Source organism: Carassius auratus, chromosome 10, assembly GCF_003368295.1.
Source record: "Carassius auratus strain Wakin chromosome 10, ASM336829v1, whole genome shotgun sequence".
NCBI classification, from domain to species: Eukaryota; Metazoa; Chordata; class Actinopteri; order Cypriniformes; family Cyprinidae; genus Carassius; species Carassius auratus.
Window position 1 is genome coordinate 13518433 of NC_039252.1, and position 19780 is coordinate 13538212.

General features: G+C 37.1%; 1 protein-coding gene across 1 annotated transcript in view; it reads right to left on the bottom strand.

The window, feature by feature from the left end:
- uvrag (UV radiation resistance associated gene) overlaps window positions 1-19780 on the bottom strand; it is a 98509-nt gene that overhangs the window by 76920 nt on the left and 1809 nt on the right. The window contains exons 2-6 of the mRNA XM_026273808.1: window positions 16962-17079; window positions 15604-15638; window positions 13239-13400; window positions 13009-13083; window positions 12792-12877 (exon numbers count right to left, since the gene is read on the bottom strand). Coding sequence (XP_026129593.1) covers window positions 12792-12877; window positions 13009-13083; window positions 13239-13400; window positions 15604-15638; window positions 16962-17079 — 476 coding nt within the window. The remainder of the gene's footprint in view (window positions 1-12791; window positions 12878-13008; window positions 13084-13238; window positions 13401-15603; window positions 15639-16961; window positions 17080-19780) is intronic.

The window sequence follows — 19780 nt, forward strand, 5'->3', positions numbered from 1 at the left end:
GTTTTATCATAGCTGTAAGCCTAATAAAAATACTACAAAGTCAAAAAAGGCACCAAATCTTTTATTGATTTCTGACTGTTGCTCTCAACAAGCAACATAGAAATTGCCCTGTATAGTTCAAACTACAAAACAAGAGACTCTTATGAATCTTTTTGATGAAGCAGTGAAAAAAGACTAACTAATCGGAAATGACACTTATTTTAATCTAAAACATTTTGTCTAGTTCTTAATGTCACGATGTTTAGCTTCAAGAATTGTATTTATATTTAAATGAGAATGATTATGTTTATAATATGTAGATATATACATATATACACACACATTAAGATATTTAGATTGTACTGAGAGGCATGAATGTTCTTCAAAAGAAGTAATTTAAAACATGATACAAAATAATGAGTAAATGATGACAACATTTTCATTTCTAGGGGAATTATTTATTTGAATTTGAAAAGTTTTGAGCGATTGTATAACAAAACCAAAGTGAAACACAATCAGTGATAGGATCTTGACTTAAATCAATGGAATTAGGTCAATCAAATGAAGGATGACGGCGGACATATGTAAACACCCACACTCAGATGTAATGGAAACAGAACTGCCGCATGTGAAGGGGAGATGATCTCACATGGTGACCGATTTCAGATTTATATTTGCGGTAATTAGAGAACACATAAACTGAAACCTCATGACAGGACCGCTGGACCAAAGGGAGGTCAGGCGTTGTTTTTGTAATGTTTGTTTATTTCCCAAAGGCAATGGGCTTGTTAAGATAAACTTTTATAAAGAACAGGATTGTTAATAGATTAATAACACTGCAGATGGGTCGCCTCATTGTGCCTGTTTTTGTTTGCACCATGGTTCTCATTTGGCGCCTCATTTTCTGACTCATCTGGTTTTACAACCACACCAAATGGTTTCAATACCCATTGTTCAATCACAGTGGAATGGTGAATTTTTTTTTATTCACCTGAAAGGTGTCTTTCTAAGACAAGAGGGTACAAATATTCTGTCAAAGTGGATTAGATTGATTTTAATACAGTCCCGGAAATTTAAAAAAATTATCTGCTTGTCCAACCAGCTGCAGACATTAGACTGTAGAGTGTTAAGGAAACCTGTTAGAAAACAGTCACCAAATAAAGGCGATTCCTTTTTTTGACACTAGGGGCACAAAAAACACCTCACATTTAAACTCCACAAACAACTTTTTTTTAAGCATCTTTACATATTCTGGTATTCTCAGAAAAATAACAGCAGCATAAGACAACAATCTGTGAACTACAGGAGCTATCAATCAAGGCTCGATTAGACTCATATGAGCTTCCAGCACCACAAAGCCTCATGGGAAAAAGAATGAAAAGAAAAAAGAAAATATCCAGGCCTGTTAGAAGCCAGAAGAATGCACAGGAAAACGCACGTTCATTTTTAAACTACTTTTACATTACCATAGCTGCTGTTCTCTGATTGGCTGAGCAAAGATTTTAATGTCTAAATTTGGAGATCAAGCTGCCATTTGCTGTTTGCTAGTGTATTCCCAACTCAGGAGACTTACATGAACAGCGGCTGAGAGCTGGACCACACAATCTTTCATCGATGGTGTATGATTTACTTTGTTTCGCACTCTCCTCACTCACTCAACCTCCATTAATAGTTCTTTCTCTTTGTTTTTGAACAGTAGGATTAGCACATTCACACTGGAATCCCACAAGGAGGATCGTAAATGCACATGGCTGGGTTAAAAACAAGCTAGACACGAGGCAGAAGTTAATTAGCACACAAAATACAGCTGTTGTGCGGTTACAGTCCATTTATGTAGATGATTGAAGATTTCAACAAAGGAGTCAAGGCTAGTCTGTTTTGGCCATGATGAAAGGTGTCATAACTACACCATCTAGTTGTATCCAATGACAGTCACTCAAAATTTGCTTTGTATTCTAAAAAAAAATGCTTATGCTGCACCATTCAAAAGTTTGGGGTGAGAAATTAATCATTTTATTCAACAGGGACGCATTAAATTAGTAACAGCAGACTTTTACATTGTTAAAAATAATAATATTTAGATATTTTAAATGCAGCCTTGGTGAGCAGAAGAGACTTGGGATATATCGCTTACATTAAATATATATCACAGAAGCTGTTTTACCAGATGTTTGACTTCAAAAGTGAGAAATTGACTTTTATTTAGCACAGCTCAGGATAGTCGCTAGTAATGGGTTTCGATATGTCGTGTTCTCAGGTCTATGAACCTCCTTGGTTTTAACAGATTTTGGCATTTTGAGAAATCCTGGGAAAACTGCAAGCACCACATGGAGCGTAACAGGGAGATATTTTCTTTCACATGCTGACAAAAACCTTGCAATGTATCCTCCCATCTGTGGGGCATTTTGAATACATTGGGGTGGGGGGGCTGCAACGAGTCCTTTGATACACTGTTTTATGATTTTTCTAGCAATGCTTTCTTCCCAATGCTCTTAGGCTGATGACTTCATAAGCTCACACGTCATCCGTTAGCAATTATCGAATTGCAGCAATTCAATTAGAGGTCCAAGAAAGAACTGAGATACGGCCAGCTTCTGATCCAGACCATCAAGATTCTCCTATGGCTGGCTTTAGAGAATTCAAAGAGTTTGTTGACAAAGGTTAAGTGCCAATATCAACACAGTGGAACAATGCAGACTAATACTCCCTGAGCAATTCATCTGGGTTACATTTCAGCCCTCCTGTGACCACACGGGTCCAAAACTAGACCTTCAACCAAGCTAAAATACTCTACATCTGCTAAGAAGTACATTCCTTTAAAATCCAAAATGCTCTCGCTCTTATTTGGGGCCTCCTCTTTCCTCGTCTCTCACTTTTCCCAGCAGCACTCTGCATGAGCTGACCAGGTCATAAATCACCAGGCCTTTAAAATCTACCCTTTAACAAGTTCACACAGCGACGGGAAAAATGTTTTACGTGTCTCACTCTCTTGTCATATGCTGGGTGATATGGCATGTCGATAAGTCAATTCAAAGCTGATTTGACATCTTTATCGTCACCGTGATTGAGATGAAGAAATCGGATAGGGCACTTCCCCCAGGTGAGCGGCAGTTATCACCCAATCGGATTTCATGCATGTCTGCACTCTTATCAGCCCTCAACACATCAGCCAGTCAACACCTATCTCCCCCAGCCAATCAGAGAAGGGCACAGGAGGTTACCCAGCAACTGGCACGTCACCTCAGACATCAAACACACACAACTTTCAGCGAGTCAAGTGGTAAAAAACCTTTTGCAATTGTCATCACAATATTTAGAAAATCTTAACAACTGTCCCTATGGAACACCTTAGCAACTACATTACAATACTTTATTTTTTTTAATGCATTTAGCAGACGCTTTTATCCAAAGTGACTTACATTGCATTCAGGCTAACATTTTCCTGCTAAGATGTGTTCCCTGGGATTCGAACCCCCAAACTAGCGCTTGCTAAGCAATGCTCTACCACTTGAGATGCAGGAACACTAGTAACTTAAGTAACACCATAACTACCTAAAGTTATGCCCAACACCCTAGCAACACCCTGGCAACCACAATGAACAGAAGAGAGGCATTAAAACCAGAAGAAGAAGGACTGGATGGGGGAAAAAATTATAATAAACATAGAAAAGCATTAACTCCTTGACCTGAAACATGAATTAATTCATTCCAGAGTTGCTGGAACAAGAACAGAGATGCATTACAGTAAACAGTGTTCTCTCTTTCGTTTCAACTTTCAACATTTACCTCTTGGTGTGTTTATGTATTTACCGTTCAGTGATAACCAAATAAATCTCGACTAGTGTTTGTTTGCAGGACAGCAGCGCAGCATTGTAAAACCAGGCTGAAAATAAAACAGGAAATGAAAACAAAGACAGATGGTACATGAGAAGAACAAAGATGCGCTCTGAGAGGTTTTGACGGACCCCTTATGTCATATCCTGAAACGGCCCAGACAGAATGGAGCTGATCAAACACAATTACATTTTGCTGCCCAATCGTGACATTGTTTGCCGCTGGTAAAAATGAAGATCCTAAGCGGCCCACTGGAAGAAAAATACCCAAATTCAAGTTACTGTTCTTCATTTCTCACTCCCATTTGTCTTCTTTTCTAGCTGATATACAGAACCTCCTACTTTCTTACAGAAAGTGTAAAAAATTAACTTTTAAAGTAATATGTTCAGTTTTCTTTTTTATGTGCTTTATTTCAATCACAGTTTTACTAATTTTAGTACCCCAACTTAAACTTATTTCAGTGTTTTTTTTCTTTTCTTTTTTTTAGTTTCTGCAACAAACATTAATATTTAATTTTATTTCAGCTTTATTTCAATTTCCAAAAATTATTTTTAATAGTTAAAGCTAAAACACTAGACTTTATTGGTACAGGGACATATTAATAAAAAAAATAAAAATAAATAGAAATGAAAGCTCAATTTTTTTTATTTATTGATCTAATAAACAAACTTTACTGCTTTAGTAAATTTTACCCTTTCAAAAAAATATAATAATTCGTACTTTATTTTATTAATATTTAATTTTCCTCCGGAAAGTACAATGTACAGTAATTTACCTACATTTACACATTACCTGACAGAACTCCTTAAAAATGTACAATTATTAACTTATTTTTTTTTTAAATAACCTTTGCACCCATTTTATAGAATGGCTTCCATATAATTTCACCTTTCACTTTTTAATCAAATGCACCCATGGAACATTCCTCGGATCACTGTGTGTGTGTGTGTGTGTGTGTGTGTGTCTGTGTGTCTGTGGAAAAGACAAAGAAAGGAAATGAAATCCAGTCTGTCTCGTCTGTATCTACAAAATGAAGGGATGAAAAATGTTTTCTGTCTCTTTTTTTTGTTTTTATAAATGCTGATAAATGCCCTTATATCAGGTGACAGCCAGTGTTCTGCTGTTTTTGCCAGTGCTTTCTGTCCTCTTTCCATCCTGAAGATACGGGTCAAACACACACAGTCAAACACACTGCCAAAGCCACAGATCTGCCAACATATCACGCATAATTTACTTTAAAGAACACTTAGATCCAGTATAAACTAATGCTTCAACTCAACCTGCTTCTCCCAAAAAAAGCTTTTCACACATTGCACTGGTATGACTATACCCAAAGTGTCACTGATCAATACGGTTTTCATCATAGGCTAATGATTAAACTCACAGTATATAAATCAAAGATAACGTATGCAGCCTTCGCAATGGAATCAGACATTTTAGGTTGTGCTTATGAAAACATGTCACATCTGTTAACCTGCGTCCAAATATCCCATCCACAAAAAAAAAAAAAAAAAAGACACTTTCTCTGCACAGTGACACGACACAAAAAAATCAAGAGGGCAAACAACTCGAAGGGATGTGAGCCTGAACGGAAAAGAAAACAAACACGCAACTATCTCCAGTGGACCCCTACCTGCTGCTCAGACCAGGAGAATGTCAACACACGCCTCCATCTCCACACACCTCAGATCTCGCCATTGTCTCCAGTACTGCAGGGGCAGATAAGATTGTACCTCATGGAAAAATTTTAGGCTCTGGCCTTCCTGCCTTTTCATTGCAGAGAGACGACCAATCCTTTGACACTTCGCCATGACATCATCTGTGATCATTTTTGCACAATAACAGATTATTTTAAGGATATTTTGGCTCAGTCAGGGTAAATTTAAGCCTGTAGATGAGTAATCTTTGGTTTTGTCTGTTGGCACCTTGGAATTACAACCAAAAAGGATATAAATTGATGCCAATTACTTTTTTTTTTTTTTTTTTTTTACAGCTGGAAAGCTACAAATCCTACGTTGGTTAAGGGAAAACAGCCTTTTCAAAGGAATCATCCATACTGGGTCGTGCTTATCAAAATACACCACACATTTTAACCTGTGTTCAAATAGACTTCACAAAAAAACTCACAAGACCCCTTTTTTGTGCAGTGAAGAATTACTGTTTAATTAAATAAACAAGGCCATCTCCTTAGTGTGAGCCAAAAAGCTTTCCTTTATTTTCATAACTGGACCAAGAGGGAAAATTCCTTGACAAATCCAGCTGCAGGAGTTCGAGATCTGCAGCTTAGATCATGTAAGCTGCAGATTTGCTGTTTTCAGGTCCACAAATTACCAGACCCTCCAACTCACGGCAAGGAGACAATCAGGTTCGACTGACCCTTACATCAATGTCTCTCTGCACATTCAGCTCCAGTGCTGCACTCCGTCCCAAGTTAGATTATTATAGTTTTGGGACTGCGCTCCATTATGAGCGTTACATAAATTTGTATAAAAACATTACACAGTCATTTAACCCAACGGAAGGGGAAATAAAATTAAGCACACACATTGCAACTCTACAGCGCATGCCAAGGGATGGAGCAAACTGAACAAACGCAGTCTACATGAACCCAGAGTGACAAGACTTTACCCTGAAGGTCAAAAATTAAATATAGAAAGGGAGGCATTTCAAAACAAAGAGAGCTAACTTGTTGTGCTTCCTATGTGGGCAGCTGTCTACGTAATCAGCATTCAAAACCAATAAGAGCAAGTCATAACTTCAATAAAAGTATTCATTTTAAAAAAACAAAAATCTTACTGCCCCCAAACAGTGTGTGTCTGTATATATATATATATTCCATAGAAATACACTTACTTGTTGGTTTAACAATTTACATATGTCACATTTATTGTCCAAGTACAAATAATATTTCAGCGAAATGCAAATTTTATTTTTAATTATTTATTGCGCTCCTACTTCATTGCTCTCCTGTCTGTTTGGCACTCATGGGCATGGCGGAGCTCATTCTAAATGTAGTCTTTGAAGCTTAATGGAGAATAGCAAAGCAGAGGGATCCAAATTCCTTGACACCTCTAAATGCCTTGACCCAAGCCTCAGTCCATTCCTTGTGAAGTACACTCAAATTCTTGAATCGATTTTGCTTGACAATCCTCATAAGGCTACGGTTATCTCGGTTGGTTGTGCAACTTTTTCTTCAACACTCTTTCCTTCCACTCAACTTTTTGTTAACATGCTTGGATACAGCACTCTGTGAACAGCCAGCTTCTTTGGCAATGAACGGTTGTAGCTTACCCTCCTTGTGAAGGGTGTCAATGATTGTCTTCTGGACAACCTTCAGATCAGCAGTCTTCACCATGATTGTGTAGCCTAGTGAACCAAACTGAGAGACCATTTTGAAGGTTCGGGAAACCTTTGCAGGTGTTTTGAGTTGATTAGCTGATTGGCATGTCACCATATTCTAATTTGTTGAGATAGTGAATTGGTGGGGGTTTGTTAAAATCATCACAATTAAAAGAACCAAATGACTTAAACTACTTCAGTCTATGTGCATTTTTTTTTAACACACGTGGTTCACAATTTGAGTTAAATTACTGAAATAAATTAACTTTTCCATTACATTCTAATTTATTGAGATGCAACTGTAAACTATATGTAATGAAACTATATACTGTACTGTATCTCACAAGTTTTTAAAGCCCTTAATATAACGCTAGTCACGTTTAGACCAAATTGGATGATGCACTTTCTCAGCAGCAGAAAATATATATTGATATATCATATAAACTCGATATACTGCCCAGTCCTACGTCATATGATGCAATTTCATGCTTTCCCTTCTCTTTGTGTTACAAGCTGTTAGTGCATACATAAGATTCGTAAAGTTCCAAAGATGAAGGTCTAAAATCCAAAGACACCTTAAACACCTAAAATGCCTCATTCTCGCTGTAGTATTGTTGCCGCCACCACCATGGAAGCTGATATTCCAAATATGGTAAGGGACGTAACATTTTCGTCTCACCCTTGAGGTATTCGGTCAATAACAACACACTGGATAGATGGCCAATCAGAGCACACCACGCTTTTCACAATGAAGAGCTTTGTAAAAATTTACGGGTGTCAGAAAGAAGAGGCAGAGAGGAGCAACAATAATGTACGGTAGGTAGAAAATAATTAGTGCTGTAAAATGATTAATCGCAATTAATCACATCCAAACTCAAAGTTTTTGTTTATATAATATATATGCATGTAATGGTTATATTTATTATGTGTGTGTGTACATATATTTAAGAAAAATGTTGTTTATATATTAAATATATTTATAATTTAAATTTAATGAATATAAATATATACATATTGTTTTATTTATATATATATATATATATATATATATACATATATATACACACACACACACACACACACACACACACACGTATACTGTATGTGTGTATTTATATATACATAATAAATATATACAACACACATATATATAATTATGTAAACAAAAACATATTTTGTTTTGTTTTATTTTTAAAAGCACTAAAAATGTGTTTTTTGAACCTTAAACTGCGCAAACACATTGCATTACACCAAATATACATCTTTATAGTGTCATATGACCCCTTTAATGTGCACAGGCCTTGTAGAAAGTAATGGAGAGATGCTGATGCACTTGATCCCTTTATTAAAGCTTCTCTATAAGCGGTGCTCCAATATCCCCTTATGCCTTCTCTACACTATTATTAACACAACCTCCCACAAAGCCCTGAGAGACCAAAACACCAGCATCCATTTTCAGCCCGCCAATGCGGAGGTTAAGGCTGAGTTTGTTTTTCCATGAGGCATGGCAAGTGTTACTGGTCCTCAAGGTTGTTGCTTCGGGGTTTTAGAGGCTACCATGAACCCAGCTGTTAAAGTTGTACCCGATAATACGGTCCAGAACCATGCCCTTTGGCAGGGGTTGAAAGGCACTAAAAGCAGGAAAGGCTTATCGCCACACAAACCACGGGGTCACACTCTACTCCCTGAACTTTGCCTTACAACATCGCCTCTATTCTTCAATGGCTACTTTATTTATGAAAGTGAGGAAAATCAAACTGAAAACCTTCAAGAAGGAAAAAAAATAGTGCTGGGCAACAATTAATCGTGATTACATTCACATTTATGCATTCAGCAAACACTTTTATTTAAAGCGACTTACAGTGCATTCAGGCTATTCATTCTTTTACCAGAATGTGTGTTCCCTGGGAATTGAACCCATGACCTTGTGCACTGCTAACGCTATGCTCTACCACTGAGCCACAGGAACACTCCAATCCAAAATAAACTTTTTTGTGTATAGAGTCCTGCACAGGCATCAGAAAACACTAGTTTATTAGTAAATAATTCAAATATCTCCTTATTATTTCTTCCTGTCACATTTATGGTAATTACTTTTGCAGGTGCTTTGCGGCAAGCTTATGCATATTGTGTGCATTTGAACGCAGAACTGTTCAGCTGCGCCGATGGCATGCACCATACTGCTGCTGCTGGACACTAAACAACATCATTAATTGATGGATGTCAAAAAAAAGAAAAATAAGGAGTAGCCAAAATACAGGCCTGAGACCTGGTCTGAACTGTGACGTGAAAATTGGCCCAAAACCCAGCCCGAGGGTTAAAAAAAAGTCAGGCTGAAATGCAGGGCTCTATTTGTGTACATAATATACTTTATGCGTGTGTACTGTGTATATTTATTAGGTACATTTAAATACACACTTGCTTGTATATATTTAAGAAAAATATTTTGTTTATATACGAAATGTATATATAATATAAAATTATATGAATATAAATATATACATGTAAATACATTAAAATATTTGCAAAATGTATACTGTATGTGTATGTCTTTATATATATTTACATAATAAATATACACAGTACACACACATCTATTATGTACACAAAAACTTATTTTGGATGTGATTAATCGTTGCCCAGCACTAACAAAAAAAGCAATTTTGAGTGAACATCTAAAAGGAACATTCGTCCAAAATGTTCAAACAGTAAAGAAAAAGAAAAAATACAACCGCAGAAGGCAGAATCTGATGGAGAACATCCAAAAAATTTGGATGTAATACACTAGATTTAGTCATGTTACAACGAATACATGTCTAGATATGACAGCTCTTCAGACCCAGAAAGGATTTTTAAAGAAAGTGTTGATTATACCCAGTGTGAATCAGCTGTGAGGGGTGATGGGAGATAAAAAGTTGAATTCATACATGAGCAGGAATTTCCTTTGGTTTGCTTAAGCCTCGCTGAGATAATTTCCTTTATAAGAAAGTACAGGAAGGAACCAGGAACCAAAGAAAGCGTTGAGGCCTGCGAAACCCCTTTTCCAAAGACACAAAGCTGCTTTGGCCCACTAACACACAATCGTAAAACAAATGCAAAAGAAAACACTCCTTACAACAGTGCTTTGACAACTAAGACTGATTTAGAATGTCCACTTTATTCCCCACGAGCGGCCCGGTATACCATGACGGACGGGCTGCACGCCCTAGAGTAGCATAAATCGCACATGCAGAGGAAACATTTTTCTTTTGATTAATGATTCATTTTATTTGGAGACTAACTACTTTGATACTTTGTTTTTCCTCTTTTTCATAAAACTTTCTTTTATTGCTACTTGAAGATTGTCAGGTTGAGTTAATCGCTGACAACACGGCACTGTCAATCAAAAACAAATGTTTCCTCAATGCTAATAACAACTGCTAACCATCCGCCCATTCAACACGGAGCACGACAAGAGGCGATTTTATGCCAAATTGCTATTCAGACTTTACACACACGGTCTCTACTACGTGTATTTCTTACAAACAAACAGAATACCGCCAAAACATAATCACATGAAATCAATCTGCACTGATTACGAAACAGACAAGTTTAGTCCAATGACAAAATGAATGACTCTTATGAGTCAGTTGTTTTTACTGAATCAAAGACGTGTTGCACAACCAGTATAGTCTGATGCCCAAACGAATGATTGTTGAGTCTGTTCTCCTCAGTGAATCAAAAAAATAAAGCGCAGCCAGTGTAGTCTGACTCCCAAATGAATGACACTTATGAATCTGTTTTGTGAATAAAAAGCATATAGCACTGTCGGTGCAGTCTGATTCTTAAACGAATGACTCTTATGAGCCAGTTCTTTTAAGTCTATCAAAAACATACAAGGCCAACCACTGTAGTCAACTGATTACCAAACATATAACTCTTCTTAGTTGGAATGAAACATACAACACAGTGTAGTCTGACTGACAAATTAATGATTCATTGAGCTGGTTCTTTTTAGTGAATCAGAATAATATTGCACAACCAGTATAGTCAGATAATTGAACAAGTGGGAATTTTTTTTATAGTTACTGAAATTTCATTTGACAACAAATGATGAGTTTTTCAAGGGTATTTCATAGAAATAAATGAACATTACCAGATTTTTCTTTTTTTTCTTTTTTTTTTTCACTTGTTGTTTCAGATATATTACAGTGCAATGATTGGATTGCATTTATGCCACCACATCAAAGACTTGTCATTAAAAATCATTTGTACGCAAAATAAAAATTATAATATTTGAAATGTATTCATTAATAAAATCTCAGCTAGTAGTAGAATATTTATTCATCCATCTATCCTTAAATTACTAAAAGAATTGTTAAGAAACTGAAATCATGAAGAGGAACTGAAAACATTAAATTCTTTGCAATTTCCATCCAGGCACCAAACATTTTTTTTTTTCTCCTATTATTTCATTTTTAACACCGACGTCTTTCCAAAAACTAAACAAGTTTGTAAAAGTTAGAAAGAAAGCTGAAGTAATGCATCCCATGCATGTTTCTGTCAGTCGGCGTGTGCATACAAATATGCAACCTATGCGTGAGATTTCAGAATCTCGGTCAAGATATGGGCCCACCTCAGGCCAAAGCCAAGATATTGCACAGACTCCTAATCAAGACTACCAAGAGACTCACAAACACCATCACACATAGAGAGCAACAGCCTCCGGCAAGCTCTAGATCACCGTACTACAGCACAGCGCTGAGGGGCTGCCCTACATTCCACACCAGAAAATATGCACATGGCCGTTGAGGTGCGCATGAATGAAGGTCTGGGAAACTAAACAATAATGGAGCGTTTACAGCTTGTGTGCTTCTCAACAACATCTGTGGGATCAAAGAGGTTTCTTCAGATATATAATGTTGACACTGTAACACTGCAGAAGTGTGTTCACACAGATAAATCTGAATATGGGAAGTGTGTCATAGTTACTTAACACTCTCATCTTTCCAACACATATTTGGATTAGAAGAGAGCTGCTGCCATCTGGTGCTGCAGTCAAGCTACAGCAGAACATTAAGCCAACATCAACGCTATGACAAGGTGGACTTATTTTTCTTCCTTGATTTCCTGCGCTCCTCATCCATCAGGTCTTTTATCCAAGGATTACAGCTTTCCAAGACTGCAAAAACATCAGTCATCTTTGGCAGAAGAATGAGACGCCACCCTGCAGCAGGGGTCCAATTTGGGGGGAAAAAATGCACAGAGCGCTATCTGGCGGACGAGGAAGGGAACGTTTCTTGACTTTGATGAGGAAACTGCTTCTGGGTCTCAGATGGGAGGATAATAAAATTCTGGAAAGCAACTGAGGGAGTTTCATTGGAGCTGCACATGTGTTAAGAGCAAATGCTGTTCCCGTAGGAATGAAATTCCTATTTTTCACGCAAACAGCCAGCGCTGTGTTAATAAAATCAAAACACTGCAGATGCATTATTATTATGATTAGTCTTTAAACAACTACACTTTTGTAGAATTTTATCATATTGTTTCCCCTTAAGTACAAAATTTTGGAAGGAGCTTTGCACTGTGAATGTAAAAGTGAAATAAAACCAGAAAGTCCTGTTTTCTATCAGAATTTCCTTTTAAACTGAACGTCTCACCTCAGTAAAGAGAAAACACTGTAGGAGTTTCTGACAGAGCTCTGGTCCACCTGAAGCAAACTGTTCTTCTTCCTGTCAGAGTTTTCCTGTGGGAAAGAAAACAGCCCATGAGTTTTCACAAAGAGTCTCTTCTTACCATATGAAGAATGAAAAACCCAAGAGATATGAGTGAATTCGAGCTCTGATAGATGACAAGGTTTGAAGATGGCCTGGATACCTTCTGATCAAACTCAGCTGCATAGTAGCCATCGTTCAGTCCAAAGATGATCTCATTTGGACTTCTTGAGCGAATCTGATGCAAAATAAACAGAAAGAAATAACAGTTTTGTTTGGATGTGTATTTAAACCAAAATTGACAACCGAAATCAAAGACTCAAACTCTTTTTTATTAGGAAAAAAAGGGAAAGAAAGAGATGCAAGTGTGAATGTATACATTTGACTCCTCACCTGTTGTCCTGTGTATCTTAGCCCATCTAGGTTGACCTTCCACTCAATAAGCAGTTGGTACTGTTCCTCCCTCCCACCCCATATTCTCACCACAAAACACGACACAGATGTGTCCAAGAGATCTGGAAGCATTGCGAAATCTAAGCTCCTCCATGTTGGGTTCTGAAAAAACACAAACAAACTAAAATTATGAACACATGCAAGGTCAAATAACTTTGTCCTGCTACTACAGATACAGATTTTCCCTTACCGGGCATCAATAAACTGATAACGACAAACATTCAGCCACGATATATGATCAAAGACAACGGCAATTTAGACTGTGAAACATACTGATTTTGTTAATAATAATGCATGAGCGTGGCCTGTCATCACAGTCAATGATGCAGCAAAATGAAGCCAAGCTTTCAAAGACTGACAGCAGAAACAGATTTGTGAAAATGGAGGTTAAAAAGGGTCTTCCTCCAAAAGGATGTGCAGCTGACAAAACTAGCATCATAGTCACTAGGTCAGCAGAAATAAATACAAAACAGCCATCAACTTGACCACCCGAGTGTATAAAATGAAGGGATGAATATATGATTATTTCACAGGACAGGAAGCCAATAAGTAAGGGAAATTAAGAAACCAAAAAAGGGGAAGAGTGGTGCACGTTTTTGACCGTGTTGAACAAAACAGTATCGGATACAAAGGTTTATATTAGTCCTTTGAAATGATTTAAAACAGTCAAATATACAGTTGGTCTCTAAACAGACTGTGTGTGTGGTTATTTCAAAACGACCGCAATTCTGATCTGCTGTAATGAAGATTTTACATTTCCAATTTTTGCTCTAATAACCTTGAAGACGAGCAGGGAGATGCAATAGACAAAATTACAGACCACCAGCCATGATATAACACTTAACTGAATGAACATTGACTTGTAAAAGTAATAATAAACAACTACATTCAATAGAGCTCTGCCTACTTCATAAATAGAAAGAAAAGCACGCCCAGAATTAAAGAACAGGCCTCCAGCTATAAACTTGTCTTTATAGCTGTGTCATTTAATCTGAAAACACACTAATAAATACAGCATTCACAGCCTATAATACTTCAAATCATTACCATTATTATTAAAATGTTTCTTACAGTCTAGATAACAGACCAGAACACAATATTTAAATCATGTTTATATAAATCACATATGCTAAATATAATTGTATGCTTTTATGTATTGTGCGGTCATTTTCTTCACACTTCAGCGGTTGCTATGCGTCAATGTTTTTCAGCAGAATAACAGGCTTGGACAGAGTGACCACATGGTCATTAAACTGCTTTCCAGTCTCCAATGACGGGAGAAACATCCGTTCGAGAGGCTCAGAGCCCCACTTGGTGTATTAAAATAAAAAGATTGTTTCAAAAGTGAAAGGTTGCTGGTGCGACCCCGAAAAGCCCATTTAGCAAACCTGTTTTATATCGGAAAATGGAGCTGTATCAATGCCTTTTATGTGTAGGTGAGAGGGTAGACCTGCCATATGTGTAAAGATGAAGTCCTGATGCTTTGGGTTTTGAGGAGAACATTGAAACAGAATTGCCTTTTTATATACACTGCCAGGTCAGTTCTAGGTCAGTCTTTTTTTAACATGATTAAAACTCTTATTATTAAGGCTAAAAAGTATAATTATATGGTACCTACTGATGCTTTCAGCAAAAATTAAAGGTGAAGTGTGTCATTTCTAAACTGCTAGTCCTAGAAATTATGACTGTTTTCAAAAAGGTTTCCCTACACGCTTCCCCATCAGTCATTGGTTTGTCAAACAGATAGTTCCGCCCCCAAACTCACACCATTGGTTGAGCCGCTGCTTCTGTTGTAAGGAAGACTCTGCATGCAACCACAAAGCCACAGTCATCACAGTTTTAGCATAACAAAATTATACACCTCATCTTTAAGGGACAACATTTGAATCAACTTAAAAAACGACTGTGTAAAATATACTTTGGTAACCATAATTTCTGTCAATAACATCCACAAATATTAACAAATAAGACAAAAAGTGTCTTAAACTGTTCCAAGGTCCAATTTAATTTAAGTGGTTTCACAGTGATAAAAACTATGGAAACTGTGGTAAATCTTTCAGCAGTCCTGTAAGATTTAACTCAGATTAAGGACATTTGTGATTAAATTAAAAGAAATGTAATTTTTTCTTATCTGAAAGCAGAACATAAATCCAGATGGGACAACGCTGATATGCAGTGCTATATCATGTTACAATACACCACGCTCCTAAGCTATGATATGCTCTGCTCTGTCTTTTGTTTCACATTTTATAATAACAGACATTAAATCGCATGACCAAACACCAATGAAATCAAAAGCACTCACCAATGAGTCTCGGATGACTTCACTCTTATAAAAATCTGGAAAGGAAAAGAGAAGGTTAGAAGCCATTCAAAAGCTTTTAAATTCATTGTGACTTACAAGACACACTACCGTACAAAAGTTTAGGGTCAGTAAGTTTCTGTCTGTTAGGAAATTAATATGTTTATTCAGCAAGGATGCATTCATTTGATGAAAAGTAACAGCAAAGACATTTATAATGTTACAAAAGATTTCTGTTTCAAATCAGTGCTTTCGATAGTTAGTTACGATAGTGTATATATATATATATATATATATATATATATATATATGTGTGTATATCAAAGAGTTTCCACAAAAATATTAAGCAGCACAATTGTTTGCAACATCGATAAAAATAAGAAATGTTCCTTGAGCACCAAATCAGAATCGTGTGAAACTGAAGACTGGAGTAATGTCTGCTGAAATTTCAGTATGTATCAATTGTATCACAGAAGTAATTGCAATTAATACCAAAGTAAAAAACAGTCATTTTAATTTCTAATTAGTTCAGTCAGTGTACTGTTTGAGTACATGAATTACTCCGGGATATTGGTTTGTTTGAACTCAGAGGGAGTGTCAGCCACATTAAAAAAGTTAACAGCTTAAGTCATTTGTGGATTAATGCGTATTGGAGACGTGAACCGTTTAAAATGATTCAGTTCGATTTGGTGAACTGGTTCAAAACATCCGGTTACATCGAATGATTCATTCGCGAACCAGATATGACAAACTGCTTTGATTTGAACTGTCTTACAACAGACACAGAAGAGAAGACAATGCTGAATAAAGTCGTAGTTTTTGCTATTTTTGGACCAAAATGTATTTTCGATGCTTCAAAATATTCTAACTGACCCTCTGATGTCACATGGACTACTTTGAAGATGTTTTTCTTACCTTTCTGGACATGGACAGTATACAGTACACACAGCTTCAATGGAGGGACTAGGAGCTCTCGGACTAAATCTAAAATATCTTAAACTGTGTTCCAAAGATAAATGGAGGTCTTACAGGTTTGGAACGACATGAGGGTGAGTCATTAATGACATAATTTTCTTTTTTGGGGGAACTATCCCTTTAACACTATAGCACTATCAAAACATTGCAAGGTTTATTTGAGCATTAACCAGCCTGACAACAGCTCAACCAATAGTGTGAGTCTGGGGGTGTGGCCATCTCTTGAAAGGCAAGTTGAGTGTTTGGAAAAACTGAAAACAGTCAGTTATTTTGTTGTTTTTGTTTTTATGGTGTCACTGGTGACACAGAAATGACACACTGCAGTGTAATTAATAAATTAAGAGAACAATCAGAGAGAAACAGCCAGTTCAGCTGGCATCAGTCACCTCGTGATATCCGATCTTCCTGGCTGAGGTGAAGGGTGAAGTAAGTGTCAAGCAGAGGAGAGCCATTCTTGTTCACAATGTTACGTGCTGCTATGCTCCGCAAGTGACGTAAACGCCTCTGTCGGGACAAAGAAAGAAAGACAGTCCATGAGAGAAAAAAAAGAGCAATAGCCAAGATGTTATTAGCATTTTAAGGATGCCATTTAACATCATTAATACTTTATTTCAGAATCTGTACATTAATCTCTTTCAAGCAATCAAGCATAATAAGTAAATGTTTTCATAATTTTTTGTGAAAAAAGCATACAGTATGATCTTTAATTCACAAGCAATGAGTTTACGATGGCTTTTGTCAATGTGATTTGAGCAGTCAATGGGAATCATTGTGACATTTCTAAGAGTTCAAATCACTGATAACACAGTCACAAGCAAATGTGAACAGGAACAAACCAACACACACAGACACAAAACATCATTGTGCGTCTCACGTCACGTCACTACTAAGCCAAGTCCTCCACCCTGACCAAAACATGACATCACTGCCACACATCTGGCACAAATCCACCGCTTTGAAGGAGTCAAGGGAAAAGGGAATTGGAAGGCATGGAGGTTTACCTTAATTAGAGCATTTGTAGGTTAAAAAGAAGGAAAAAACAAGAAAGAGGCCCGTATTCATAAAGATTCTAAGAATCCTCTCAGAAAACTCTTAATTTAGCTTAAAAACTTTTACGTAGGAGTCTTTGCTTAAGAGCGAGTCGGGACCGATCTGAGAGCAACTCTGAGTAAGAAAAAGACAAAAACTTTAATCTTAGTGAGGAGGCAGGGTTGACCCCGTTGCTATGTATGACACAATCTTTTGAAGACTGTGATTGGTTGGTTGTCCAAGAAGAAGAAAAAAAAAAAAAAGAGTGATTTTAAGTATAGGGTCTATTCTAATTCTCACTTTGAATTTACATGCGTAACTTTTCTTATTTGACCGTTCTCTCTCTCTCTCACACACACACACACACACATTATATGTGTGTATATAAACCTTTTTTTTTTTTTTTTATTAACCTTGCTTTTTATGTCCTATAAGGTATTTGACTGGCTTAGAATGATAAAAATTGTTCCACTCTTTCCAATTACAGTGATTGCTGTCCTACTTAAGTGGCGGTTTGAATGTTGGTTTTAATGTATCAAACATGGAATCAAAACCAAGAAGGAGCAAGAAAGACAAACTGGACAGAGGAGCAGTGTTTACTGTTAGCCCAGTTAGTGGATGAACACAAGGCCATTCTTAAAGGAGAATTCAGGCCGGGTGTCACAGCAAGGGACAAGAAGCAGACATGGGAGCGTATAGCACAAAGTATTAACGGTTCATTCCCCCTGCTTGTGCGCACCTATAAGCCTGCTATATTCATAAATGCCGTTTTTTGAGCCTGCAAGGTGGGAATGTCCAGTTGAAACGAAATGAACTGCGACACAATAAGATGTTCTGAAAGTGCTGTAATTGTTTGTGTGATCACTCTGCTTACAGAAGGTTGTGACAGACCCAAATCATCACTATTGCATTGTTGCATTTTCCCAGTTGCCAAGTATCGTAATGAAGTGATTACTTTAAATTCTGGCGTTATGGCATTTCTGCGCTGTGTCGGAGATGTTAGCACGTCTAGAACATGATCCCTGCACGATCTAATCTATAGCGTCTTATTTACTCACTGTCATCCATTGTCTGCAACACATTTCTTCTGCCTCTTCGTCTTTCTGCCATTTTCTCCTCTGCTAAAGAAACTCTTAAGCCTCTTAAAAGTCCTCATCTGTGCTCCTAACAAGTTTGACCTTAAGACCTCTTTTAACGGTTTAGATGCTTTATGAATTACTTTTTTCTTTAATTTTAAGAGTAAACGCCCACATTTCTAAGAATTTTCTTAGAATTTTGTCACTAGGAGCTACTTTTTGCATTAAGATTCTTTATGAATACGGGCCCAGGTCTAGGATGGGACCCCAGAAAGGATGTTGCATGAGCTCAGCACATTAAAGTCTTCACCTGATCTGCTTTCATCATCACAACCAGAATTTCCAGCACCATCCATGAGGCATTAAACACTAAATCTAAGTCATGGGATGCCCCACAGGATTACTGAAGCTACAGAAACAACACCATGCTTTGTTCAGTTTTCCCCCATTTCTGTCTTGTTTCAGACAACAAAACACTGAGGAACATCCAGGGTCCCAGACTTGTCCCAGACTCTGACATGCAGAAGTTCAGTGGTACAGTTAAGTAGGTTAACAGACTACTTAACTAGCACAGGAACAAACAAGCTAGCGTATGATCAACTTTCCTTTATTAGGCAATTCACAGCTGTTTCAAACAGCTAAATGAAACCGAAACACCAAATCAAGCATGACTTAATGCTGAAGTTGATGAATTGCATCACATTGAATAGCATCGCTCTTCAGCTGCGCAAGAAATGACTGGAGTTCAATGGTGTGACAGAGGTCATTTGTAGTCCATAACAGTGGGCCTTTAGGACTTTGCCTCAAGAGTCACAAGTGACTGGTGTGAGTGTCAAAGCAATTGGTGTCATTACAACCATTTCCTGTAAAATACAATTCAGACAGGTGCGACAAGCTCTGACAACCCACTATCTTGTGACAGAGACTTCACATTTAGTTTCACATTTCAGTTTTTGAAAACAGTAAAAAAATTCTGATAAAAATTGCAATTGAAACTTAAAATGTGATTTAAAAAAGCTCCAGACTGGCACTGCTTGTTTGGCCAAAAGTTTTTAGATTATACCAATATAACTATAAAACAATTATTATTATTACAAATT